Source organism: Microcaecilia unicolor, chromosome 4 (genome assembly GCF_901765095.1).
Source record: "Microcaecilia unicolor chromosome 4, aMicUni1.1, whole genome shotgun sequence".
Classification (NCBI taxonomy): Eukaryota; Metazoa; Chordata; class Amphibia; order Gymnophiona; family Siphonopidae; genus Microcaecilia; species Microcaecilia unicolor.
This window is the reverse complement of record NC_044034.1, coordinates 320,630,831-320,657,938: the sequence shown is the minus strand read 5'-3', so window position 1 is coordinate 320,657,938 and position 27,108 is coordinate 320,630,831. Positions and strand designations below refer to the sequence as shown.

General features: G+C 44.7%; 1 protein-coding gene across 4 annotated transcripts in view; it reads left to right on the top strand.

The window, feature by feature from the left end:
• PLEKHA2 (pleckstrin homology domain containing A2) overlaps positions 1-27,108 on the top strand; it is a 142,152-nt gene that overhangs the window by 80,309 nt on the left and 34,735 nt on the right. For all 4 annotated transcript variants that reach the window (XM_030201910.1, XM_030201911.1, XM_030201909.1 and 1 more), the window contains exons 7-9: positions 11,274-11,402; positions 12,462-12,530; positions 12,689-12,759. In XM_030201910.1, coding sequence (XP_030057770.1) covers positions 11,274-11,402; positions 12,462-12,530; positions 12,689-12,759 — 269 coding nt within the window. The remainder of the gene's footprint in view (positions 1-11,273; positions 11,403-12,461; positions 12,531-12,688; positions 12,760-27,108) is intronic.

The following is a 27,108-nucleotide window of genomic DNA, read 5'->3' as shown; positions in this document are numbered from 1 at the left end:
GCTGGTGTAAGTGGTTTTACCTATGATATATGCATGTATTTACCCTGTTCCACGAATATTCCATAAAGAAAAAGTAAGTGCCTATTTTCCTTTATAGAAGAGGTTCCAAATAGTTACCTAAAATATGCTTGCTGTTATAAAATCGCCCTCCATGAGTGAAGCTTTTTAAGCAACTTGAGTGTGTGGAATAGCATTTTACATGCTGAAGTAGACACCTATAACTTTGACTGAGGATATATGCCCATAAAAGTGGGTACTTAGAAAACATAGCACCAACTTTAATGCAATAACTGTATAGGTATGCTCCAAGGGGCAAAGTGGGTGCAGCAGGGCTGAGATTGGTATTTATGCCTATATTTGATAAAATATACACATATACACTGACTTCTACTGGCACGTACATGCTCAAAGTTACTCCTGCCTTGGAGCAGATACTTTAAAACATATGCAAGTACATGCATAAGATACCTCCACAAATTTACTCCTTCAGCACATGAGGATTTGTACGCTGCTGGGGTTAGTTGTGGGCTGGGCTGGCTCAAGGGATAGTGGCTCCCTGAGCCAACTTGCTTTGACAGTGCTCCTTCCCACCCCCCACATTGTTTCTGGCACTCTCTCCCTCTCCTCCCCCCAGTTCGGAATCTCTCTCTCACTAGGGCCAGCATCTCCCCTCACCCAAGGTACAGTTGCCAATTAGATCTAGATTCGCCCAACAGGGTTAATCCTGTCCTGGGCTTACCCCAATTCATGCAGGGACTTGCTGTCTTGCTTTTCTTATGGAATCCAATGGGCAAATCAGAGCCACAAGTCCCTGCATGCAATGGAGTAAGGCCAGGACTGGATCAACCCTGTCAGGTGAATCTGGATCTAGTTGACAACCCAACTCCAGGGGTCTGGCACTGTTCCCTCATTTCTCTCACTCTCCCACAGTCCTGTAAAGTTTACATCAGTCGCTAGTGGCAGCAGCAACAGGCTGCCTTTGGCCAACCTCTGGGTCTTCCCTCTATTGCGTCCTGCCTCCTCTGATGCAATTTCTATGGGCAGGACATAGCAGAGAGAAGACCCAGGGGCTGGCCAAAGGCAGCCTGTCATGCTGCTGTTGCTGCTGCTGCAGGCAACTGATGTAAACTTTTCAGGATGATAGGGCAGTGAGAGAAGTGAGGGAGCAGTGCCAGACCCATGAGGAAGGGAGAAGGGGAGAGTGGACTGGGGGGGAGAGGGAGGGGAATAAAAGGCTTAACCTGTACACCATGTGAGGTGAGAGGCTGCATATTTTGGCACCCTTAATCGCCAGTGCCGAGGCCAGAGTCTTACCTATTCCAATGGTTAAGCAGACCCTGACTGTGGGTGCCTATGTTGCCTTTATAATATATCTAAAATAATGGTCTTACACATAGTTCAAGCATATCCAAAAGAGGCCCAAACAATTGCAGTTTTCAACTTAACACGCTCAAAAGAACTTTGAACCTGTTAGGTTGAAAATTGTCATTGTTTGGGTCTCCTTTGGATTGCCTTTATAATATAAGCATCAAATAGATATCCCTTTAAAAAAAAAATACTCCCTAGCTGACCATTTTGAATTCCCTCTGGAACTTGGGAGGCTGCTGCGCTAGCCCAGGGTTGAAGAGCTGACTATATGTGGTTCTCAGTCCCAACCATAAACTCAAGGAGTTAGGATTTTTGGCTAAAACTTGGGTATCCACCGGGGAAGGGGGACTCTTTGTTAGGGGATCAAGTTGAGCTGCTGGAAATTGACAGCACAGAATATAAATGCAAGGTCTTAGCCAATTCTCTTTATTGCTTCCCAGGCTCTTGCAATACATTTTAGCAAGCAAGAGAGTTCCTCAGGCAAGCAGAGTCCAGAAATATTCCCAGTACCCTTTGGGGATAACTTTCAAACAAAGTGCGTATGTGTAAATTTTGTAGGTACAATCATATCTCAAACAACTAATTATTACCTCAGTTGGTTATTACTCTATTTACCATTAACCTTCTCTTTGAACCATGTACAATTTCTCATTCATAATAGATTTTCTAAATGTTAAACATCCATAGCTATTCCAGTATTGGATTCTTACAACAAATTACTTTCTTATGCATTATTCTTTGTTATGTATCCTATATTGTTTATTGTAAGCCACATTGAACTCAAACTTGTTTGGGATAATGTGGGATATAAATGTCGTAAACAAACAAACAAACAAATAACTATCTACAGGTTTTACATTAGTTCAAATGGACACAAGGAAAAGTACATGCTACTTGTGCAGTTCCATTTTCCCTGCAAACTTAAATGTATGCTTTGAGATAGTAACAAGGAGGGGCATAATGGAACAGAAACGCCTATCTCCATGGGCGTTAATCTCCGAGAACGGGTCCGTGAAGGGGCGGACCAAACTGTATTTACGAAAAAAATAGACGCCCATGTTTTATTCGCCAATGTGTGAGCTGGGCGTTTTTGCTTTTCAGCGATAACGGAGAATGAAAGCGCCCAGCTCAAAAACGAATAACTCCAAGGCATTTGTTCGTGGGAGGGGCCAGGATTCGTAGTGCACTGGTCCCCCTCACATGCCAGGACACCAACCGGGCACCCTAGGGGGCACTTTTACAAAAACAAAAAAACAGGTAAAAGAGCTCCCAGGTGCATAGCACCCTTCCATTGTGTGTTGAGCCCCCCCAAATCCCCCTCAAAACCCACTGCCCACAAGTCTACACCATTACTATAGCCCTAAGGGGTGAAGGGGGGCACCTACATGTGGGTACAGTGGGTTTGGGGGGGTTGGACGACTAATAAGCATTAAGCAGCACAATTGTAACAGGTAGGGGGGATGGGCCTGGGTCCACCTGCCTGACGTCCACTGCACCCCCTAACAACTGCTCCAGGGACCTGCATACTGCTGCCTGGGAGGAGGGTATGACATTTGAGGGTGAAAATAAAAAGTTGTGAAACATCATTTTTTTGTGGTGGGAGGGGGTTAGTGACCACTGGGGGAGTCAGGGGAGGTCATCCCCAATTCCCTCTGGGGGTAATCTGGTCATTTAGGGCACTTTTTGGGGCCTTATTCGTGAAAAAAACAGGGTCCAGGAAAAGTGCCCTAAATTCTAGCTACAAACGCATCCATTATCGGCGAAGGGCGCCCATCTCTGTTCGGGTGATAACCACGCCCCAGTTCCGCCTTCGACACGCCTTCGACACGCCCCCGTCCACTTTGTCCGCATCCGCGACGGAGTGCAGTTGAAAGCGACCCAAATTCGGCTTTTGATTATACCGCGTTATTCGTTTTTGTGAGATAAACGCCCATCTCCCGATTTAGGTCGGAACTTGGGCGTTTTTCTCGTTCGATTATAAGCTGGATAGTAACATAGTAGATGACGGCAGAAAAAGACCTGCACGGTCCATCCAGTCTGCCCAACGAAAAACCTATAAGTGTATACCTTACCTTGAATTTGTACCTGTCCTTTTCAGGGCACAGACCATATAAGTCTGCCCAGCAGTATTTCCCGCCTCCCAACCACCAGTCCCGCCTCCCATCACCGGCTCTGGTACAGACCGTATAAGTCTGCCCTCCCCTATCCTTGCCTCCCAACCACCACCCCCTCTTCCCCCCAACTGCTCCGCCACCCAATTTCAGCTAAGCTTCTGAGGATCCATTCCTTCTGCACAGGATTCCTCTATGCATATCCCACGCATGTTTGAACTCCGTTACCGTTTTCATCTCCACCACCTCCCGCGAGAGAGCATTCCAAGCGTCCACCACCCTCTCCATGAAGAAATACTTCCTGACATCTTTCCTGAGTCTGCCCCCCTTCAGTCTCATTTCATGTCCTCTCGTTCTACCGCCTTCCCATCTCCGGAAAAGATTCGTTTGCGGATTAATACCTTTCAAATATTTGAACGTCTGTATCATATCACCCCTGTTCCTCCTTTCCTCCAGGGTGTACTGGGAGATATCCAAAGGTGTGCTTCCTGCTCCAGCCTTGCCCCCCAGGAACACCTGTACATGTATACTTACATGCAAATGTGGAGCAATCTTCAAAAGCCTCATTTCTGCACATAAAACTGTTTGAATAGTGCCCCTCTGTAACCAGGGCAGCCTTTGAGGCAAAAAACAAGATCAGTAACAGCCAGGTGGATACAGTGTGATGTGTAGGACAAGTTACATGCAAACGTTGCCAGGAAATGCGAGGGGGGGGGGGCGGCTCGGGGCCCGTGCAAAGCTGAAGAACAGAAATGATTTCTCAGGTCAGGCATGTTTGAAATACTCATAATGTTTGTGAGTGAGAAACATGCAGACAGCAAACACCTAGAGCCAGTCAGAGAATGGGAGAGATCATGGGTACAGGTACATAGCCACACAGACAAAAGTGTGTTAACTGAGAGGAATAAACAAACAAAGAAAACCAAACAATCTCATGCAGTCAAGAGCAGCAGCACACACACAAAAAAAATGGGATGGGAATGACCAAAGCGATAATCCAGGATGAAAAATTTTTATTCAGTAGAATATAAATAAGTCCTGCATAAAACAGATACAGTGGCGCTTGTAGATATAAAGCTAAAAGGACACTTGCTTGAAGATGGATTAAACATGGTCTGTGTTTCGGCTAAGTGCCTTCATCAGGAGTCCAATTTTGCAGTCTTGATAATACATGGCCAGTGTCTGAAAAACATTCTAACAGTAGAGCACAATTCCTCCAAACATTCTCTTTCTAGTGCAAAAGTCGTTCAAAAGCCAAGTGAAAGCTTAACGCAGAGGTACCCATTCACTTGGAAGAGGAAGACACTCAGAAACTCCAGGGCACCAGTGTGAGCCCTATCAGGGCTGCTTCCTGCATCCTGATAGGTACCAAGTCAAGGGAATAGTACTGTCATGTCTTTGAATAGATGGAGCAGACGCTGTAGTCTCCATAACAGACTCATAACACAGGAGGTTCGTACAAGAATTCCAGTAAGTCCAGAAAAGATTCCTGCATCAGGTGTTCAGGAACCCGCTCATCAACCTTCTGCATCTGCCAGAAGAGGAAGAGGAGCAGGACCTTCATCATAGCTCATAAGCGTTGACTGCTGGCCATACTATTACCAGTTTTAGTCATTCTTTGGTGACCGCTGACCTTTTAGCTTGAGGTAAAAGCAGAGAAAAGGCAATTCTTTAACTATGTATGTGCAGTTATGCATTCCTTGCAAGTGTAAGTGCCACTTCATGTTAGTGCACTAAGCGCTATTCCGTAAAATAGTACACAAGTGCTATAGCGTGTAACTGCAAGGGAACGTACATGTGAGCAGAGCAAGGGCGGGGCATTTGTATGTCCAGTGCAAATGATAGAATACTATAATTTCCACATAATGCATGGCACACGTAGGTACATCTGGCATTGATGTGGCGTAAATGGTCATACCTTAATTTAGGTACATTAATGTAGGTCTACACTACTATTCTATAATGGTACCTTGGCAACCAGTTGCCATTATAGAATAGGCACTTAAAATTTGTACATCAGTGATACAGTGATGCAGCAAAGAATATGGATGGTATTGAACTGAAATCAAGGAAGAGCTGGGTCTGAAGAGTACATTTTAAAGTAATTTCCACAGGTAGAACAGTGCTTTTCCCAGGAAGTGGGCTTTTACAAAATTGTTTCTGTGAACATGCATATGCGTGTACATCTGAAGCTGACTTTGCTGTGTGGGTTGGAATTTCAATATGTGCATATTTTACTTTGGAAAAATTACGAGCACTGAACAGCAGGTGTAAATGTGAGCATATAGTTTTTCTAGGGTAATTCTACAAGTGAAAGTTTGCCAGATTTTCGAAATGAAACTACATGCTGAGCCCACACAGAGAAAAGTGTGTGCATACATTTCATTAATGCATGAAATTACAAAATTACCCTCCAATGTTACTCCTCTTACCTATCCATGGGGCCCTTTTACAGAGTAGCGGCCGACCCAACATGGTCGCTGGTGGTAGTCCCGCCCTGAGCGTGCACCATTCCCAGAGGAAAAAGAAAACCCTCAGAAATGGTTTGCATGGCGATAACCCGGTGGTAATCGGGAATTGCCATGCACTGCCTGGTTACTGCTGAGTTAGCGTGGGATCCCTTATCTCCACTTCAGTGGATGGAGGTAAGGGCTCCCTGCTGCATGGCCATGCAGTAAGAGTTCTTATAATGCATAGCCATGTGTGCTGGGGGCTTTTTTACCTGCTGAGGTAAAAAGGACCCTGGTGCATGGGGAAAATGGCCCCTGCCGCTAGCGCAGGGCCCTTTTTCCCACAGCTTGGTAAAAGGACCCCTATATGTTCCATCTTTGCTAATACCTTACACTGACAATTAAAATGTTCTATTACGTATTGTGTTGATGTTGTAAGTAGTATACTATGCCATATTTTGTATTGTTATTTGAATATTTTTACTGCTGTAATTGTTTATTGCTCATGTTTGATTTATTCTTAATGTACACCGCCTTGAGTGAATTCCTTCAAAAAGGCGTAAATCCTAATAAATACTTTCTTCAAATTAATCACCTTACTTTCTAATTCTTCCTACTTTCTTACTCATCTATATGTTCCAACTTTGCCTTACCCTTCACTACCAATTATAATGTTCTAGTACATATTGTGTTGTCATTGCAAGTAGTATACCATGCCATACTTTGTATCGTCGTTCGAATATTTTTACTGCTCTAATTGCCTATTGCTCATGTTTGATCTATTCTTACTGTACACCGCCTTGAGTGAATTCATTCAAAAAGGCGGTAAATAAATCCTAATAAATAAAATAAATAATATTGATCATGAGTTCTAGAAAGAATGGGCTTGATCATCAGTTGGGGTGACCCCTGTTTAAAGTTAAGCACCTAGTGCTTAACTTAATACATATGTCCAATGGCACTATCCATTAGTGCCACTGAAATGTCTATGAGAAGTGATTGCAGGGATGACTGTCTGTTTACTTTAAACCTGCTATGTATCTGGCCTTAAAGAAAACTGTTAACGTCCCCAATCAGCAGCTGGATATCACCACTAACCGCATAATGGCGAGCTTCCCGCCACCAGCAGCTGGGTTGAGTGTCACTTCTGGAAGTCAGAACATTCAAGTACATGGCCCATCATGATTTACAGCAGTCAGCATCTGAAAAAAAGAAGTGGCTCTTTTTCATTAGAAGGTCATTTATTTCCAACCTCTTTAGGAGAATATTTCAGAAGTCAAAGTGAGGACACTTGAAGACTGAGCAGGAGTTGTTTTTTTCCTGATTCTTTCTTCCTATTCTGTTTTTCTAATTCACCCTAGGAGTTGTTCCCCTTGCTTGTATCTCTTCTGCTGCCTTCCTTTTCCTGCTCTTTTCCTGTACTTCGGCCTCTGGTTTCTCCTTTCTGCTTAGAGCCCCAGCACCTGGTCTTCTCTCCTAGCTGCACGGATTGACCTAGGTAATTTTATTTTTTTCCCTTGTTGCAGCATGAAAAGTGAAAGTATGGGCAGTCCTGAAGTAGCACTTGCTTGGAATCCCAGAAAGTTTTATTTATCTTTATATCTATTTCCATACATATATTTACACATCATAATCATAAAGGTCCAGGCGTGTTGCAATAGTACAAAGCAAAAAAAATGCCATATTCATTCCCCCAATTAAAAATATTAAAAGCACAATAAACAACAGTTCCTCACTCCCATCCTTTCAGATTTTGAGAAAAGGTAAAAATGAACATGAAGTGCAGAAATCTCACGAGCTCATTTGCTTGTGGAATTTTAAAATACTGCATATTTTGGCCAAGGATGTACTTTCCTGCACCTACTGGAAGGGAAAAATAATTCCCCAGAGAAAAGGTATGCAAGCAAAGACTTCTGCAAAAAGCTATGTGTGATCAGTGTCTCAGCCTTAAATTTAGCACACTCGTAAATGTCTTGCAATTTCGCATACACATTTTTCTGTTAACTTTTTTCCTTCCTTGATGTTTTATTTTGGCCCAGTAACTTCCTCCTGCTTTTTTGGGTCTCTGGTTCATTCAGGACCTGCCCTAAGACTGTGGCACTGAGGGTAATTCTATAAAGAGGTACCACAAAAACGCATATTTGGAGCCTCTTCTTTAAAGAAAAGTAGGCAGCTGTTAAACTACTTTATGACTAAATCATTTCCAGCTCATCAAGAGATCATTTTACTAAAGCTTAGGGAACTAGAGGTACCAGCCATTGCACAACAGTGACCCCCACAAGTGCGATTAAGTAGCCCGTTCTAAAAGGAACGGATTGGCACTGTGATGATGTGGTTATAGAGGGAGTAAAATGGCATAAAAATGGAGGAAGACTCTTCTGGGGAGCTGTGAATAAAATCAAAGTAGCCTACCAGGTCAAACAGCACCTATATTTTAGGGGCGATCACATACAGCAGCCATAGAGCTGGTGTAAATGCCGACACCTAGGTTGTTAAAGAATACACATACATGATAATAAATACGAGCCTTGGCCATGCTTTGCCCAAAGTCTACTGTGTGAGCACTACCTGCAAAATGTGTATTTACAGAATACCATGTAACTGGAAAATGGTCATTTATGCTTGTTTGTGGCCATATGCACACGTAAATTACTAGAATACTGGCCTTTATATGTGTTCTTGTCACCTAAATCTAGGTGACTATTTATAGATTTACTCCCATTCTGAGGCTTCATTCACAGTTCCCCAGAGGAGTCTTCCTCCATTTTTATTCCATTTTACTCCATCACAGTACTAGCCCATACCACTGACTACAGTCCCTTTTAGAAGGTAGAACCCTTTCTGAATCCCACCTTTGGAGGGTTACTGTTGTGCATGGCTAGGGTTACCATATGGCTCCAGAAAAAGGAGGACGGATTGAGCCAGCCGGGTTTGCTTCCAAGTTTTCCTTATGGTAATAAACAGCAGGATTTTACAGAGGTTACTTTTATAAGCAGGAGGACGCATACTTTAAGCTGTAAAGTACACACCCCTCCAGCGGTATTTAGGTCATTAACATGCATACATGGCCACAGAGCCGTGTAAATGGTCTCTTTATAAAATGCCAACTAGCATAAAAGTACCCGTGTTCACATCATGGTGTGTACTGTGACAGTGAGCGTGTGCATAAGTTGAGTTTGGACGGAACGTGGGCAGAGTACACAAGTGCAGGGGTAGATTATAATGTACTCTAATTTGTTGCAAATTTGCAAAATATGTTGAAATCATTTTTGTTGGAAGAGAAAAAATGGCTACAGTTAAGGCATACAATATAGGAACATTGTGCCCCATTAATGAACAACATTATAGCAGACATCAACCAGCAGTAAGCTTATGAACCATTAATATAAAACATAAAACAGCAACCCACAGTACAATACACCAACATTCCCCCCCCCCCCCCCCCCCCCCCCATGGGAAATCTATATATAAAATGCTAGCGAGGTACTTTAAGGCTTCAAGTTCAACACTCTGCCGTGTGCCATTGGCGTCAAAGTGGCCCAAAAGGGCTCCCATATCCACTGAAAGTGAACTCCCTTGGCTGAAATGAAATCAAGAATCTCTGTTCTCTCCATCGTTAAAATACATATCATATATGATTTCCACTGTGATATATGGGGTGCATCTTTCTGCAGTCTGTTGGTCAGAATGGATTTTTTTTTAGACATTAGCACTGTTTGCTTCAAAAATCCCTTCATGCCAGGAGAGACTGGGAGGGATACCGTAAAGGAATGAAATAAAACTCTGGGTTCCATCCTAAAAGTCTGATTCCACATTTTAGTCACTGTGGTCCAGATGTGAGAAAAATTGCATTATGATGGGACAGAACCAAAACATGTGAATCAAAGTTGCACCTGTTTGATGACACTAGGAGCCGCCTTTTCAAAATTATTGGGGGTGCTAAGCCCAATGGAAATGACCCCTCCCTGGACACATACAAGGAATTTTCTCAATATTGGGGGTGCTCAAGCACCCACAGCACCCACAGAGTCGGCTCCGACGTGCATCAGCTGTCTGCAATGCAGCTTTAAAGGCTCAATCACCTTGGAGAGAGAAACAGCCACATTATAAACTTATATTGCAACTCCCATAGAGACATGCTAGGAGAAATTATTTTAATTCCCATTATACACGATTTTAAGGCTCCCCCATGTACCTCACAGTGACAAATTTGCAAAATATAAACATGGACATTTACGCCAGTTCTAGAGCAGATGGATATATGCCTTCACCTGTAATGTAGGCATATGTTAGGCAGATTATACTACACCACACAAACAAGGAAAATTCCCTACGGTGAAACCAGAGGAGGTAGAAGTAGGGAAGGGACGCAAACCAGCCAATAAATCATCGAGTCAGAGGTTGATTGCAGCAAAATTTATTGAGTACTCAGATACATATGGACTCAACACGGACCATGTTACAGCAAAAAATATTGCCTGCCTAAGTGCGAATACTGTGTTCTTTTCAGGTTGGAAATTAAAAGTATATCTTTTCATTCACCTGTTCAATTAAAGTTGACTGTAAACATATAACAACAGATACTTGACTCCTGAAGCAGACAACATGTTTTGCCAAAACAAGGTCCGTGTTGAGTTCATATGTATCTGGGTACTCAATAAAATTTTGCTGCAATCAACCTCTGGCTCAACGATTTATCGGCTGGTCCGTGTTCCTTCTCTATTTCTACCTCAGGCAAATTACACTAGAAAGAAAAGTGGGTTCCTACTCTTCTTCATTAAATAGCATCTGTGTAGGTGCTTATTCATGGCATCTTGTTATAAAATTATCCTCTGAATCTTAGGCCGATTCACCTCTACATCCTATGAGTTTTCTGCTCTTCATTGCTGCAGAGCCGGTTGAAATGCATATGGTTTTAGAATGATAAATTAAAAATACAATTTCAGATCAAGCAGATAAGTTTACCTTTTACCCTGACTTTTCTTTGCTCTCTCCTTCTTAGCCATTTTCTAACATTTATGCAGACCAGTGTTGCCACTGAACTTGAAGAAATCTGAAAATTACTAACCATAGAAGAAAAAACAGGATAGAATCTGAAAATAACACCCCATGTGGCATTAAATTCTCATGTTCAAAAACACGATATCCCCATGATACACTGAAGGCTGACCTAAAGCAGTCCCCAGTTCAGCTCTATTTGCCCTGTAAAAGCTGAGACCTGTTTCTTGTTTATTTTCTCAAAATATAGGGAGGAAGTGATTGAAAATTGCATAGCCTTTCTGTAATGTCACAAAATATCCTTCTGTAATTTCTTGTTACCCTTTTCTGCATTTTCCTCTGTTAGAATGGAGGCGAGAGTCATGAAGGACGTTATCCTAGTCCTCACCTTGCCCTGAGGCGCTCCCAGAGTCATGTTCCCATGACCGGGTCACCTATCCTCAAGAGTGGCTACTGTGTAAAGCAGGGTAATGTGGTAAGTGCTATTGACTCAAGGCCTGCTTTAATTTAATTTAATTCTGGCATTTGTAATCTGCTGAACCATCAAGTTCAAGGTAGAGAACAATCACACAGTATAAGTAGGTATTTTCTCTGTCCCTAGAGGGTTCACAATCTCTGTTTTTGTACCTGAGGTAATGGAAGGTTAAATGACTTGCCCAGGGTCACAAGGAGCTGCAGTGGGAATTTAATCCAGGACATCAGGATCAAAGCCTGCTTCAGGGACCATTAGGCCACTTCCCCACTCCACTGCTATTTGGGGTGTGGCCATTGTCTTCAGGTTACAGCATAGGACTCTGCTCAGTTATGGCAGAGTGAACTCTTTCCCCTGATATTTAAACTCTGTGGCCAGCTGTATTCGGATACTGACACTTCATGTTTTCCTGTGGCTTATTTGCTTTGACACTTGCAATACTCAGGGACAGCTCAACCTATGAACCAGGTGAGGCTCTGGATTAGGGCACCGGTGATAAAGGGCATCAAATCCCAGTCTGGCATCTCTCCCTCACCCTGTCCTTCTCCTCCCCACCTTCTGTCTGCAGTCTGGCATTCCCCTTCTCTCTCAACCCCACTCCCTTTGTCTACCTTCAAACTCCTAGAGGGTGCGCCGGTGCGTCCAGAACCTTCCCTCTGCTACAGCTCATCCCCTCTGATGCAGCTTCCTGTTTCTGGCAGGGAGGCACACAGTACAGGGATTTCTTCAGCCTGGGACTAGGAGTTTGAAGGTAGAATGGAAGTGGTTTGAGGGGGATGCCTGACCATGGGTGGGGGAGGGAGAGACGTCAGACTGGGATTTTGGTGCCCTTTCTTACCAGCAGGGGAGGGGCAACTTGAGAGGGAGGGAAAATACCAGATTGCAGGCAGGGGAAAGGAATGGAGGGAGAGATGCTAGATCACAGGTGAAGGGATGCTGATGTGGCGGAGGTGGCACCAGTACAAAAGTTGGCTCAGAGCATAACAGTCCCTTGAACTAGCCCTGGCAATACCAGCAATCCAGTGCAATATCTGAAACCTTTCATGTTTTCCTCTATTCCAGAGGAAGAGCTGGAAGCGACGGTACTTTGTGTTAGATGCCCATTCAATCAGTTACTTCAAATGTGAGCAGGTAAATGTGGTTGCATACAGACACTGGATCTTATACAGACCAACAGTTTATCCAGACTAAAAGATTGGCCAACCATCTAACCATGGACAAATGGGCTGCACTCTGAGGGGCCGACTAGTCTTGAATAAGTTGGTAGTGATACTTCTGTCTTTTTCTAGGACAGGGAACCTTTGCGATCAATACACCTGAAAGATGTACAGAAGATCCATGAATGTCTGGTGAAATCTGGGTAATGTAAATTTGTTTACCTTGTTATATTACAAGGGAGAAATTAGAGTGTATGTAGATGAAGAGGGTTGGGGTGAGGTATTGGAGTTCTAAATTTAGGATTCATATTCCCAGGGTACTTCCTGAATTCTTCTTTTGATGTGCAGTTGATTTGATAAGCATTAAAAGAGGTAGGAGCCATGGCCAAATCGAGGTGGCAGTGAGAGAATGTTTGCACTGAGAGAACTAGAATATGCGTGGGTTCCCCCTTTTGGACCAGGAATCAGCATAGAAGTTTCTGGACTCTGAGTCCACAAACTCCCCAGTCCCACAGCCCAATTGCGCTGGTTCTGAGGAGATGAGAAGAAAGCTAACTGAATTTATTTTTGCATAAATCATGCTATTTCAAGGAAGAGTTATAGGAAAATGCATTTTTTAAAGTAGTAGTAAACATATTTGAATAATTTAGCAGAAGTTTCTATACTAGAATGTTACAGGAAATGTATATGAATGTATGCTTTAACCCCTCCTCAAGTCTATGATGTCATCAAAAGGTGATGGTAAGCAAAAACTCATTCAGGAATAATTAAGATCTTTATTCAGGCATCAACATTAGAGGAATTAAATTGCCAGAATTAATAATACAGGAGTGACAAGGACAAATCAAACTCGGGTGTACATATAAAGTATTGCATACCATGTAAAATGAGTTTATCTTGTTGGACAGACTAAATGGACCATACAGGTCTTTCTCTGCCGTCATTTACTATGTTATGTAACTATATGAATTTTGGAGGAGAAAAGGAAACGGACCTGAGCAACAACACATGATTGTCTTTTGCGAAGCTTAAATTGCAGTCCTATCCCTAAGTGCTATGAGAGACAAAAGTTTCTCAGACATGTTTACTCTGTTCACTTAAGTCAACAGTAAAAATCTCACCAAGGACTTTTCTCTCTCTGAGATAAGGCCCAGCCTGGGCTTCCTGCATTGGGACAGGCTTCGATGCATAGTCAGCTTGTCCTGGATACAGAGGTCAGTCAATAAAACTTTCACCTAACCTCCTAGCCATTGCTTCTTAAGTCTTTTGTAACAGTTCACATAATGGACCCCAATGGGAGCTCCATCCATGTTCCATGGGTCCTAGGGCATTTGCTGATGTGGAAGTCAGGGGGAGTGAGGTTTACTCAGACATCTTGTCATGTTACCATTGGCCATTTCCAATGTCCTTACTTCATAACCCCCTTCTCAGAGCTTTCCATTTGTCCAGGTGATCAGGCTAATTAGCTTATCTGGGGCACCATAATCTATGTACAGTAGGTACTTTCCTATTCAAGGAAAAATGTCATGGTGCCCCAAAATATATTCAAATGTCCTCTCAAATGCAAACATGCCCTGATTGTTCTTGAACATGTGAGTTTATTCTGGGTCCAAAGCAAGTAGGGGCAGGAGCTGGGTGTGACATGGGTGGGTTGGAGGTGTGGCCAACTGTGACAGCTATCATGCTGTTCAGTACTGCTGCACCTCCCACCTCCTCAAGAGGCGGTCCTAAGTGCAGCTGTGCTACCAGTAATCCAGTACTGCAGTCACAGATCACATGGTAGAGGTTTAAGCCCCCCCTTGCCTTCCCCCCGACATCCTACTCCTCTAAAACACCACTCATCACAACCCTGAAGCACCCCGACATCCCTGATTACAACCCTTTGTCTCTTCAACACCCCTGGATCCCATCATTCTGATAAGCCCCTCTCAAATTCCAAGACCCACTCACATGTGACATTGTAAACCCTCCCCCCCCCCCACCTGACCCATCCAACACCCCCAGGACTTACCTGGAATTGGCTGATGGTGGTCTAGTGGGATGGATTGGGAGTGGCTACCTCCACTCCTGCCCTGTCCAGCTCCAAGAAACAAAATGGCCATCATGACCCCTAGCCATAGTCTCATGGTACTACCATTAGAGGGCATCCTTCTTATATGAAAGGATAATCCCTAGCAGCAAAACTGTGAAACTACCACTAGGGGTCATGGCAGCCATTTTGCTTCCTGGTACCAGATGAGCAGGAGTAGAAGGTGACTGCTCCCAGCCCAGCCCAGTAGACCACCACTGATCACCTCTGGGTAAATCCTGAGGATATTGGGAGGCCTGGGGGTGGGAGGAGAGTTTCCACTGTCACATGTGGATGGTTCTTGAGCTCAGAGAGGGGTTTATTAGAATGCTGGGATTCAGATGTGTTGGGGAAGCAAAGGATTGTGATCACAGATGTTGGGGGGGTGAGGGTTGTGATTAGGACAGTCAGGGGATTTGGGGTTGTGATCAGAGCTATGTCAGGGGATTAGGATGTCTAGGGGTACTGGATGGGGGGGATCATGAAGGGGAATCAGATGTAGGAGGCAGTGGCATAACAATGGGTGGGCCCCCTGTGCCCAACCACTTTGAACTCAGGCCCACACAGCAGTGGTACAGCAGTGATGTGGCTGGCAGGGATCCCCAAGCCCTGCCAACTGAAGATTTCCGGCATCTCTTCCTCTAGGAGATCATGGTGGGGTCACTTAACTCTACTCCCTTGACCCCCCTCCCTTTTACCTTTAAATCCTTTAGTTCTTCACTGGCAGCAAGCAGCAACACATCCTCCCTACTCACACTGGCCCTGCGCCTTCCTTCTGATGCAACTTCCTGTTTGTGGGACCAGGAAGTTGCATCAGAGGGAAGGCTTAGAACCAGTGCAAGCAAGAGGAATGAGTTGCTATTCGCTGCTGACAAAGACCTAAAGAATTTAAAGGTACCAGGGGGGGGGAGTACAGTTAAGTGACCCCCCCCCCCCAGATTGCCTGGGGGGAGAAAGAAATGTAGGGGGGCGAGGTTGTCATGCCCTCCCATTTTGGGCTCAAGCCCACCCAAATTTGGGAGTCTGGCTACTCCCCTAGTGGGAGGGAGTATGTAGTGGGGAGCACCACTGCAGCAGATCTCTGTTGCTTATATTTATTTATTTCTGCTGAAACAGTGAAGGCACCTACACTATCTCGCACTGCAGGTAACACGGTGCCATGCGGTATGTGTCTGCCATGAGCAATAAATGCAGGGCAAATCCTGGGCACACCCCCTGCATTTCTTGCACAGGCTCTGCACTTGCTGTGCACCAGTTTTGCAGATAATACATAGTAAGTACAAAACCTTACTGCACTTCAGTAAAAAAAGCACCTCAGTAATATAATGTAGAGTAATGTGTCATTTATAGTCCGCCAACTACCATTATGGCCCAAAGTAGATTACACTCAGGAAATTTCACTAGAACATATCTTGATAAATCAATAGATGTAATATCAGGTTACTAATGTCCATTTCTCCTGCATGATAACAGTGATGCATGCATGCAGTAGATTGTAGTGCTAAGAAATGCACAAGGTCAGTGATGAGCTGAGTAATAAGCACTAAGACCTGGCTTCAGTTCCCAGTCCACTTTTCTGTCCCCTCAGGGTTGGAAATACTGCAGAGAGACCCCTACTTATTATTCCATGGCAACATTAGTGGCTAGAGTTAGGAGCTATGAGTATTGGGTTCTAGAGGAAGCCCTGGTGCATGGCCCTTAACTCAACACCATCACTGGGGATGGGGAAGATTTAAAACGGGGAAAAATCCCTCTAGCACCTTCCATATTTGCACCTGAAAGCTCTGGCACCACTGCTCAATGCAGATGAACTCTGATTGTACTGGGAGCCAAAAGGAGAACCACAAACTGTCATTTCAAAAATAAATAGTTTAACAAAAGAAAAGATTAGTGATCTATCGAATGCGTGGTCTGCAGTGATCCAGCTGTAGGATTAGGTATTTATGACAAAGATGGAACAGCTTTGGCTCTTCATTGCTGCAGGGTTCTCCCATGGAAGATTTTTCATATAGTAGAAGGGGCAGTAGTTTTTAGATGGTCTCAGGCAGGGTGCAGCTTGTGCCAGAGGAAGTCGGAGCATATCATTTGCATAACGGTGAGGAGAACAGGAGCTCAACGAGTCAAGTGGTTATTTTTAGTAGTTTTCAAACCACTGACTTTCAATTTTTCTTAACAAATAGCACTTAAAAATGAGTCACTCAGTGCTGTAGTAACTCGTTTCATTGTATATATACTTTTATCACAAAATGATTTGCATCAAACCTGATCACAAAAAAGCAAGCTAGTATTAAAGCATGAGTGTAAAGTGATGGGTAGATCTAGTCTCAGATTTACCCCTTTTAATCTATATATGCTTTCAATTTCTCTAATAGCTGAAGCACTAAAATCAGGCAACAATGGTGTTAGAGTATCCTTGAGAGTGAGGGGACAATAATATAGTAGATGATGGCAGATAAAGACCAAGCAAACCAGGGGGTGGGAATGACAAGGGTGATGAGTCAAGAGCACAATCTCAACAATGGACAGACATTCAGATAAAAAATAAGGCGGAGGGCCACAGTGCTCGGAGCCACCCATAACACGCCTCGGCTGAGGAGGAAGGCAAGCTGCGATAGGCAGGAAGGAGGGGCCGGAGCAGTGGGCTTAAAGCCACAACAGAGTGCTGCACACTTCCTCCTTCCCTGAGGATGCAAACGGAAGCAGCTTTCCCTCCCACCCACCCCCTTGCTATACTTATTGTTTCTATTAGATTACGTATGTCGCAGCTTGGAGAGCGGGAATACAAGCCTGAGTGATTGGATGAGCGCTAATTCATCAAGTTACGGTTTGGTGCAGATGGGTTTCACTCCACCTGGGTTGGACACACCTTGCTGCGTGGCGGGAGCATCCTGTTTACCACATATAGAGCAATTGTCAGTCTTGCTTATAGCGGCAGACTGGGTGCTTTAATTAGCTTTGAACAGCTTACATGGTGGCTCAGGTATCCTGTTTTGATTGTTTGTGTTATGTCTTCTAATACAGACCAACACATTCACTTTGTATTAGGTGGGAAGTTGTTCCCACCTAATACAAACTGAATATGTTGTTCTTTATTAACTTTTGTTCAGAGTACTAAGGGGCTGGGACAGGGTGTCACGGTTGCCTATGTTAAGACCAGCATGGCCCATTTTCTTTCCCAGTAAGGTGGCAAGAATTGCTCCATGCAGGTTACTCCCTCTGAGCCTTTGTTTAGGGTTGTTCCTGCCACTCTATGCAGCTTACAGCGCCCTCCCTTTGTTTTCAGGGTTGCATCTGTCACTCCATGCAGGTTACCCGCTCCTTTGTTTTTAGGATTGTACCTGCCGTTCCATGCAGGTTACACCCTGCCCCATGATTTCTATGGTTCTATCTGACGCTTCATGCAGGTTACACCCCACCCCTTTGTTTCTATGGTTCTACCTGATACTCCATCCAGGTTACACCCTGCCCCTTTGTTTCTATGGTTCTACCTAACACTTCGTCCAGGTTACATCCCTGCCCCTTTGTTTCTATGGTTCTACCTGACGCTCAATGGAAGTTACACCCTGCCCCTTTGTTTCTATGGTTCTACCTGACACTTCATCCAGATTACACCCCTGCCCCTGTGTTTCTGTGGTTCTACCTGACACTTCATCCAGGTTACATCCCTGTCCCTTTGTTTCTATGGTTCTACCTGATGCTCAATGGAAGTTTCACCCTGCCCCTTTGTTTCTATGGTTCTACCTGACACTTCATCCAGATTACACCCCTGCCCCTTTGTTTCTATGGTTCTACCTGACACTTCATCCAGATTACACCCCTGCCCCTGTGTTTCTGTGGTTCTACCTGACACTTCATCCAGGTTACATCCCTGTCCCTTTGTTTCTATGGTTCTACCTGATGCTCAATGGAAGTTTCACCCTGCCCCTTTGTTTCTATGGTTCTACCTGACACTTCATCCAGATTACACCCCTGCCCCTTTGTTTCTATGGTTCTACCTGACACTTCATCCAGATTACACCCCTGCCCCTGTGTCTGTGGTTCTACCTGACACTTCATCCAGGTTACATCCCTGCCCCTTTCTACCTGACGCTCCATGCAAGTTACACCCCTGACCCTTTGTTTTTATGGTTGTAACTGTGCCCCCCACACCCACCCACCTTTGTTTTGAGGGTTGTACCTGTCACTCTGTATAGTGGCAACCCGAAAAACAAAAGGATGGAAAAGTTTTATAAGGAGTGCTGAAGTCATAAATGATGTGTGTATATGGAGGATTATTTCATAAAGCATTTTCCATGTATATAAAATATTAAGAATTGTAAAATGACTCATAAAATTGTGCAGGGGGATGCAAGCATAAAATGTAAAAAGCAGACACATGCAACATAGTGTCTCCTGTTATGCAAAGTGCGCATTAGTGTTTATGGGAGGAGGGGTGGGGCAGGGCAGAGTTGTGCTGTACGAGCATATCACTACTACTACTACTACTTAACATTTCTAAAGTGCTACCAGGGTCACCCAGTGCTATGAAATATATGTAGATGCAAGACTACTTGCACACATTTACATCTGCCATGGAATAAGCATAAATTTGTGCTTATTGTAGAAGCCTATTTTATAAAAGCACATAGGTACCTATGTCTTTTTTATAAAACAGGTATACACTAGGTGCATTTTTAAGTGTACCCATGAAGGGTACTTTCATAACAGGGTGCCCAGAAAGGGAAGTTACCTGCGTGAATATATTAAGGGAAGTTTTATAAATTGACACCTAGGTATCCTTTTACCAAGCTGTGCTAAAAACTGGCCAGCACTATTGTCAGCACGTGGGTTTTTTACTGCAGGAGCCCTTACCGCCACCTATTTAGAAGGTGGTAAGAGCTGTCGCACTACTTCCACGCTAATTGGGTAGCAAGCGGCCAATGCTCAGTGATTTAAGCAGGCAGAAATCTGGGTTGGTTAGGGGTGGGCCAGGGGGCGGTGCAGGGGAGAAGCTGAGGCATATGGGGGCACTGGCAATATTCAGCTGAGGCCCGCATAAGTTAAGCGGGTGAATTTAGGACTGCTCAAAATCTGTCCTAAATTCACCCGAATATCAGGCTGGAATCCACATTTAAAAAATAGTTTTCCCCCCTTCTCGCCCTCCTTCTAGCACCCCTCCCCAATGTGTGACCCCCCAACAACAGCCTCCTCGGGATGGACCTTGCAAGAGCCCCCCCCCCCAGGTGGCATCCTACCCCCACCCTCCAACTCTGGCAGTACTGCAAGGCTGCTGCGAGAGATCATGGCAACCATCTTGAAGAAGCTGCTACTAGGAGCAGGAACGAGGGCGTTTGCTCCTGCCCTCGATGCCCTACTGGACCACCAGGGAGGTCAGGTTGAACTGGGGGGATCCTTTCCTGACTGGAGATGGGGATGGGATTACCACCTGCAGAGAGGCTGTTGCAGGCCACTTGGGAGGGGACTATTGATGGGGGGGGGGGCACACATCAGGGGGGTGCCAGGAAGGGGGGCAGGAAGAGGGGAAAAAGAGTTTTTTTTATGTGGGTCCTGCCCCAGTATTCAGCTGGGGCTCGCAAAAGCTCTGGCAGCCTGCCGGTCCAAAATTATCCCCCAATATTCATTGCCAGTGCCTGGACACGGCCCACCAGCTGAATATCAGTGGCTATAGAAATATTTACTAGGTAAGGATGTTGCACTCCGAGTGCTGGCAGTTAGCGTTGTTTTGATATGGCAAGGTTTGCTGTGTATTTTCTGAGTGTGTTTTTTCATAGTAACATAACATAGTAGGTGACGGCAGAAAAAGACCTGCAAGGTCCATCCAGTCTGCCCAACAAGACAAACCCACATGCGCCACCCCATAAGTATACCTGACCAGCATCTACCACCCTCAGGGCACAGACCGCAGAAATCCGCTCAGCATAAGCCCCGCCTCCCAACCACCAGCACTATCACCCAATCCCTGCAAAGCCCCCGAGGATCCACTCCTCCCGCAAGACTCTCCCATGTTCACCCCACGCACCCCCGAACTCCACCACCGTCCCCACCTCCCGTGGGAGGGCACCCCAAGCATCCACCACTCTCTCTGCGAAAAAACACCTCCTGACACCCCTCCCCAGTCTGCCCCACCTCAGTTTCACCCCATGTCCCCCAGTCCCACCGCCCTCCCGTCTCCGGAAAAAGTTCGTTTGCGGATTAATACCGTTCAAATATTTGAACATCTGTATCATGTCACCCCTGTTTCTCCTTTCCACCAGGGTATACATGTTCAGATCAGGAAGTTTCAGTAGTTGATTTGGTTGGCACTACAGCAGTGTATGTAAATAAAATATACACTATGGAGTCGATATTCAGACTGCGGGAGTTAACCAGGCCAACTCCGTGGTCAGAGCTAAACCCAGGCTGTTTCCAGTGACTGGCATTAGGAATATCCAGTTTATTTTTGGCCAGTTTCAACATAACCGGTTAAGTCGATATTCAGACTTAGCCGGTTATTTTCAAACCGACCATAGATATCCCATGTATTCACGCCAAATATAACCGCTAAAGCAGGGCTGAAAATTCTGGCCGGTTAAATGCTTTGAATATCAAGGGGTATATTTTTATACTCTGAACATTACTTTGAATGTCTTTTTTTAATATGTCGCTATGTTTTTAAATATCCTGTTGTAAAAAAAAAATCTATTAGGATAAAATGTTTGTTTCAGTTGATGTGGCACCATGTCAGACAGAACAAATCGTCTAGGGCACAGTATTGTAGTGGAGAGTTCAATATTATTTTTCAAGTTGTGGGTGGGGTGGGGGAGGCATGGTAGAAAGTTCACTTCCTAGAGCACTCAGTACTCTTGTACTAGCCCTGACGTAAACCTTTGAATGTCAAAGCTGTCATTTTAAACACGGTATGTTCCTTCACCAGTAACCAATGAAGCTTTCACAGGGCAGAATGGGCACCAACTTGCCAATAGTACCAATAGTTACCAAGTTTCCAAGTTTATTCAGGGCTTCTACTCCGCCCATCAAGCAATTTATCATATTCTATATAATCTAGAGTTTCCTAAAGGCCTTAGCTAGAAGTCCAACATACAATTACAGGTCCCATTTTATGCAATGGGATCTATGATAGTGCTTTTAGTAAATCTAGCCCTGAAATTATAAGCTTGGAGTGAGGAGTAGCCTAATGGTTTATGCAGTGGGCTGACAACCTGGTGAACTGGGTTTAATTCCCTCTGCAAGTCACTTAACCCTCCATTGCCCCAGGTATAAAACTTAGATAGTGAACCACCAGGGGCAGAGAAAACACCTGCTTATAATATATGTAAACCACTTTGGTTGCAGCTCAGAAAAGCAGTATATCAAATCCATGACCTCTTATGACTCTTTACACGTAAGCTGTCAGGGGAGAGGGCATGTAACCTGCTTTGAGCTCAAGTTTGGAGGGAGGAAGCTTCACATCTAAAATCCAAATTCAAAGAAATAGACAGACATCTGTGTTAATTAATGCAATGTATGTATTCATACCATGCATTGAACTAGCCTGGGAAATAAAAGTATACCTCTTGGTAGTGGCTGGCTCATGTCCTGTCTGGCTTTGCACCCCACCCCCACCCCTCCTTGACATTCACTGGGTGTCAGACCAGGCTATTTGCTATTCATCTGTTGAGAAATGTCCCTGTGAACAGACAAAGACAGACATCCCACAGTCTTGCAAATGTTCCTTCCACTTGTCAGGGGCGGGGAGAAGTGAGACTGTGGTTTTTCATTGTCTTGTACAGCTGTGTTTTTGTGACCTATTAAGACAGGTTCCTAAGATCACATAGAGCTGAAAAGCTACAAGTCCCTTGTTTTCCTGTTGCCACCTTGACTTGGTGCCAAGCTGTAAGTAAGCTTGGTAAGAGTTCCCTGAGAATTCAAGCAGCCACCACTTTATCTTCAACACACTTAGGCTAGTCTCCATGTGGCTTGCAGTTGGTTCATTGAGGTTTCAAGGCATGTGCTTGTGGCTCCCTTGCGCAGATGGACCTCTCTGATCATGGAGCAAAACAACCACATCTGTAGTAGTACAAGCTGGGACAAATGTTAGTGCCTCCATGATTTAGTGCTGGCAGGATGCACCTAATATCTCTTAAGCAAACAAGATCGTTTGCTGATACATTTCTTGCCATTGCAGGCTCTCCTAACTGACACCCCCCCCCCCCCCCCCCCACCACCACCACCTTATACCTTGATTTGTGCCGGAATTTTATCCTGGCACTGCAGGAAGTAGGGACTGCAGTGGCGCCTCCCATTGACCATAAGCATGGCTCCCTAACTCTATTCCCTCAGTAATACATACTTCCCCCATCTTGTCCAGAGACTTTCTGCTGGCACTGTCTCCAGAACAGCTGCTCTGTTTTCCTTCCGATTGTGCAGCTCTCAGTGAGTCTGAGTTATACAGTATACAAACTCCAATGCTATTCTTGCAAGACTCTGCGAACAGTGAATAATCCCAAGAGCTAGATGATGCTGGAAGAAAACAGAGCAGCTGTCCCAGAGGCAGTCAAGACTCTAGGAAAGGACAGAGAGCATTAACAAGCCAGGAGACCCAGCTTGGAGGAATTATGAAAAGGATGATGGCAGCTGACTGGGAGGCAAGGCTGGTGGGAGCTGAGAATGATTGGGATAGGGTTGGGGGAAAGTGTGGATTGGGAGAGACAAAATGGACTGAGAGAGTCTGAAGAATCAAACTTAAATTTTATTTACACATATTGCTCTGAGTGCACCTGAGCAGCTGGACTGGCTACATCATTGAAGAGGGCACACTCTGCCCTTAACACCCAGGACTCTGGGTACCATTCACTTTATCCAGCACTGTTCCTGACTCTTACATTGAAGTCTTTGCCAGTATGGTCCCTACTTGAAAAATAATGAAGGTCACTGGTCTAGGATGGCAGATACCCTTGAGCTGACCCTGGGTGGGGTAGAAGTGTATAAAGAGGCATTTAGACCTGTCTTGCATGTGTTTCAACATGTATCTGAGACATTAGCAACAGCCTCCATTTATAGATGACTTTATGCTTGCCGTAGTGTGCAAATTACAATCTAAGGCCACCACAAACTCCAAGTCATAAGAGGCAAGCTGAGCTAGTCTTGGTTTTACTTCGTCAGTCCTGCCTTTCTTACAGACAAACAGTAGTAGTAGTAGTAGTAAATGCAAACCAGGAGAAGCAGTTTCAGATGACCTGACGCTTGTTGCCGCCCTGTATCTTTCCGCTCTCATCTCTCCCTACACTCCTCCCCGTGAACTCCGTTCGCTGGGTAAATGTCTCCTGTCGTCCCCCTTCTCCCCCACTGCTAACTCCCGGCTCCGTTCCTTCTATCTCGCTGCTCCCTATGCCTGGAATAGACTCCCTGAGCCAGTACGTCAGGCTCAGTCTCTGGCTGTCTTCAAGTCTAGGCTTAAAGCCCACCTCTTTGCTACTGCTTTCGACTCCTAACCATGACTCTCTTACTCAACACCCTCACTTATCACCCCTACCACTGCAGTTTCCCCACCCGTAGCTGTCTGTTCGTCTGTCCAATTTAGATTGTAAGCTCTGTTGAGCAGGGACTGTCTTTTTCATGTTGATTTGTACAGCGCTGCGTAAGTCTAGTAGCGCTATAGAAATTGTTTAATAATAGTAGTAGTAGTAGTAGTAGTATCTCATGCATTATTAAGAGAGCCTTAAAGCTCGGAGACCTGCAGTTGCTCCCACTCCTCTCTTGGTTTTCACTTGGTTTCATGATAGAAATCTTGGTGGCAAATGGAAAAAACCCCAGCATATTTTAGCCACCTCATCCATCCTCTTCATGAGACCACCCCATAGTCATTTCCCCTTCCTTAGCCCCTTTAATTGCATAGGCATGATATGAAGTAAAGAGAAAATGAATTCAAAATTCTCCTTTCTGCTAGCTGTGTACATCCAAAGCAATTTACATATATTATATGCAGGCACTTTCTCTGTCCCTAGTGAGCTCACAATCTAAGGGCTTTATTTATTAAAGTGCGCTAGCATTTTTAGCGTAAGCTAACCGTGTAGAAACCCATAGGAATCTTATGGGCATCTACACAGTTAGTGCAACTTAGTAAACAGGGCCCTAAGTGTTTGTACCTGGGGCAGTGGAAGGTTAAGTGACTTGTCCAGGGTCACAAGGAGCTGAAGTGGCAATCAAACAAGTTCCCCAAGTTCTCAGTCCACTGTACTAACCATTAGGCTACTCCTCCACTCTGCATGTCTGCTGCTCCTACCCTTTGAGTAATAACAAAACTTGAGGTCAGGGCTTGCTTTTCAGGTAACCGTGATTATTTTCCAGCCACCTTTCCGAATTTGTCCTTTGTCTAAGGTGTCAGACCTGTGAGTTCTTGTACCAAGTAGAGCGCTGCCGAGCCCAGTACTCGGATCAGGTTCTGCTTGGCAGCCGGACAACCCTGGGTTTCACCTGCGCTGACCGCCATTCCCCAGAGGTTGAGCCCCTAGGTGCGGGTGGCCTGCAGGGCTTACGAGATGGAACAGGAAGCGGGGTGATGAACGTGACGGCCAGACAGGCAGCAGGCAAAAGAGTAATCCAGGTACAGACAGAGTCAGTAGGCAGGCAGCAGACATGAGAGTAATCCAGGTACAGGCAAGGTCAGTAGGCAGGCAGCAGACACGAGAGTAATCCAGGTACAGGCAGAGTCAGTAGGCAGGCAGCAGACACGAGAGTAATCCAGGTACAGGCAGAGTCAGTAGGCAGGCAGCAGACTCGAGAGTAATCCAGGTACAGGCAGAGTCAGCAACGAAGAACAAAGTAGAAGAGAAGCACACTACTGAGCAAGTAACACCTACCAAAGTAGAAGCTGAAGCAAGGAGTCTAGGAAGAGCTCAGCTGATACAGTGCTGGCATCTGACATCAGCAGAGAGAAGGGGCACAGCCATAGAACAAGAGCAGGGGAAGGAGGAACCGGAAGACCAATAGAAGAGAAGCAAGGGAAGCCAGGCAGAGGAAGAGCAGACCCAGGTGGGTGGAAGCAAAGCAATCAAGGAGCCTGGAAACCAGGCAGAGAGAGAGAGCAGAGCCAGGTGCATGGAAGCAAAGCAATCAAGGAGCCTGCAGCCAGAGAAAAACTACACAGACATGGCTCAGGGCTGTGCCAGTCAAGTGTGCGTGTCGATGGGACCCTGCGCAGCCCGAGGACGCCACTTGCGTTGAGGTAGGGGACATGACATAAGATTAGCAGTCGGTTCCATTTTTCCATGCTGGGTTGAGGGGAAACCAGTCCTCAGCCTGTCCTACTGTAACTGGCCAGAAAAATAACTTCAGTACTGTCCTGTCTGCAAAGGTAACTTTCTGTCTGCTGTCCTTCACATGTTTGGTGGAAAGTTGCTTTCAGTTTTCTAAAAGATCTGTGTAGTATCGCATGCTTATTCACTACAACAGCTGATTTGTTGGTCTAGTATTCAGTATCATGGCTTACAAAGATGCCAGTTTTCTAATCAATCCAGCCTAAGTGAAGGATAATGCTTTAAATTTAGTTTTTAATTAAATGGGAAGTGCAGTAAGTAGAACTCTCTTCTTCATCTAACCATGGGTCCTCAGCTCATGTAGGATGTTTGCTAGTTCCAGACCTTAGTCCTCCAAAAACTTGTCTAGTAGGCCACAGTCTCTGAATTTAAGCATCAAAGCCATTTTAGAGGGGCAACATGCCTGAGGAAGTCTCTCCTATCCAAATTAGGTCAACATTAATGATTTATTGTTGGAAACATGAAATCTATTTCCTGTAAGGGCCCCAAATGACATAAGAAGCCAAATTCCCACTGTCACACTCACAATAGCATCTAAAAAAAAACATTTGTAAGATAGAGAGGACTCATTTTCAAAATAGATGCTGATTGAAAAAAGGCAGCCTTTGATTGTAAGCAGTATCCATGTTCATGTACAATAATACTTTTTTTTTTAAAGTTGGCATTAGATCTCTTTAGCTCTGCTCAGGGTTTGCCATGGCCATTCTTCTCTTCTTCTTCCTCATTGTTCTAACAGTAGTCTTGGGTCTCAAATGGTTTATGAGCCCCATCCCTAGTAATGGTGGTGTAATTATTTCATTTAATGTTCTTTACTGAAATCAAGGAGATGTGATATGGGGATACTGTGCTAGCGATCAATTCTAGTTCACTTGTGCTCCATAAGATGGTCCTTGGAGCAAATCTAAAACCAAGTACAGAGGTTCATGTGAAAATTAAAGGATCTTGTGTCATTTTATAGATTCTTTTCCCTCCTGTAGGTAGTATTTTGTCAGTAGTTGGTCAGGAATTGTATTTCCATAACTTCCCAACTTCTGAGTTCACCCATTCTTGGTTATGCAATGATTTACAGTCTAGGTTTGTTTATTTGTTTGTTTGTTTGTTTGTTTGTTTGTTACATTTGGAGGGGAATTGCTGTCATTCCTGAGGGCACAACTTATGTATAAGAACCAGTGAAATTGCATGCATCTGTT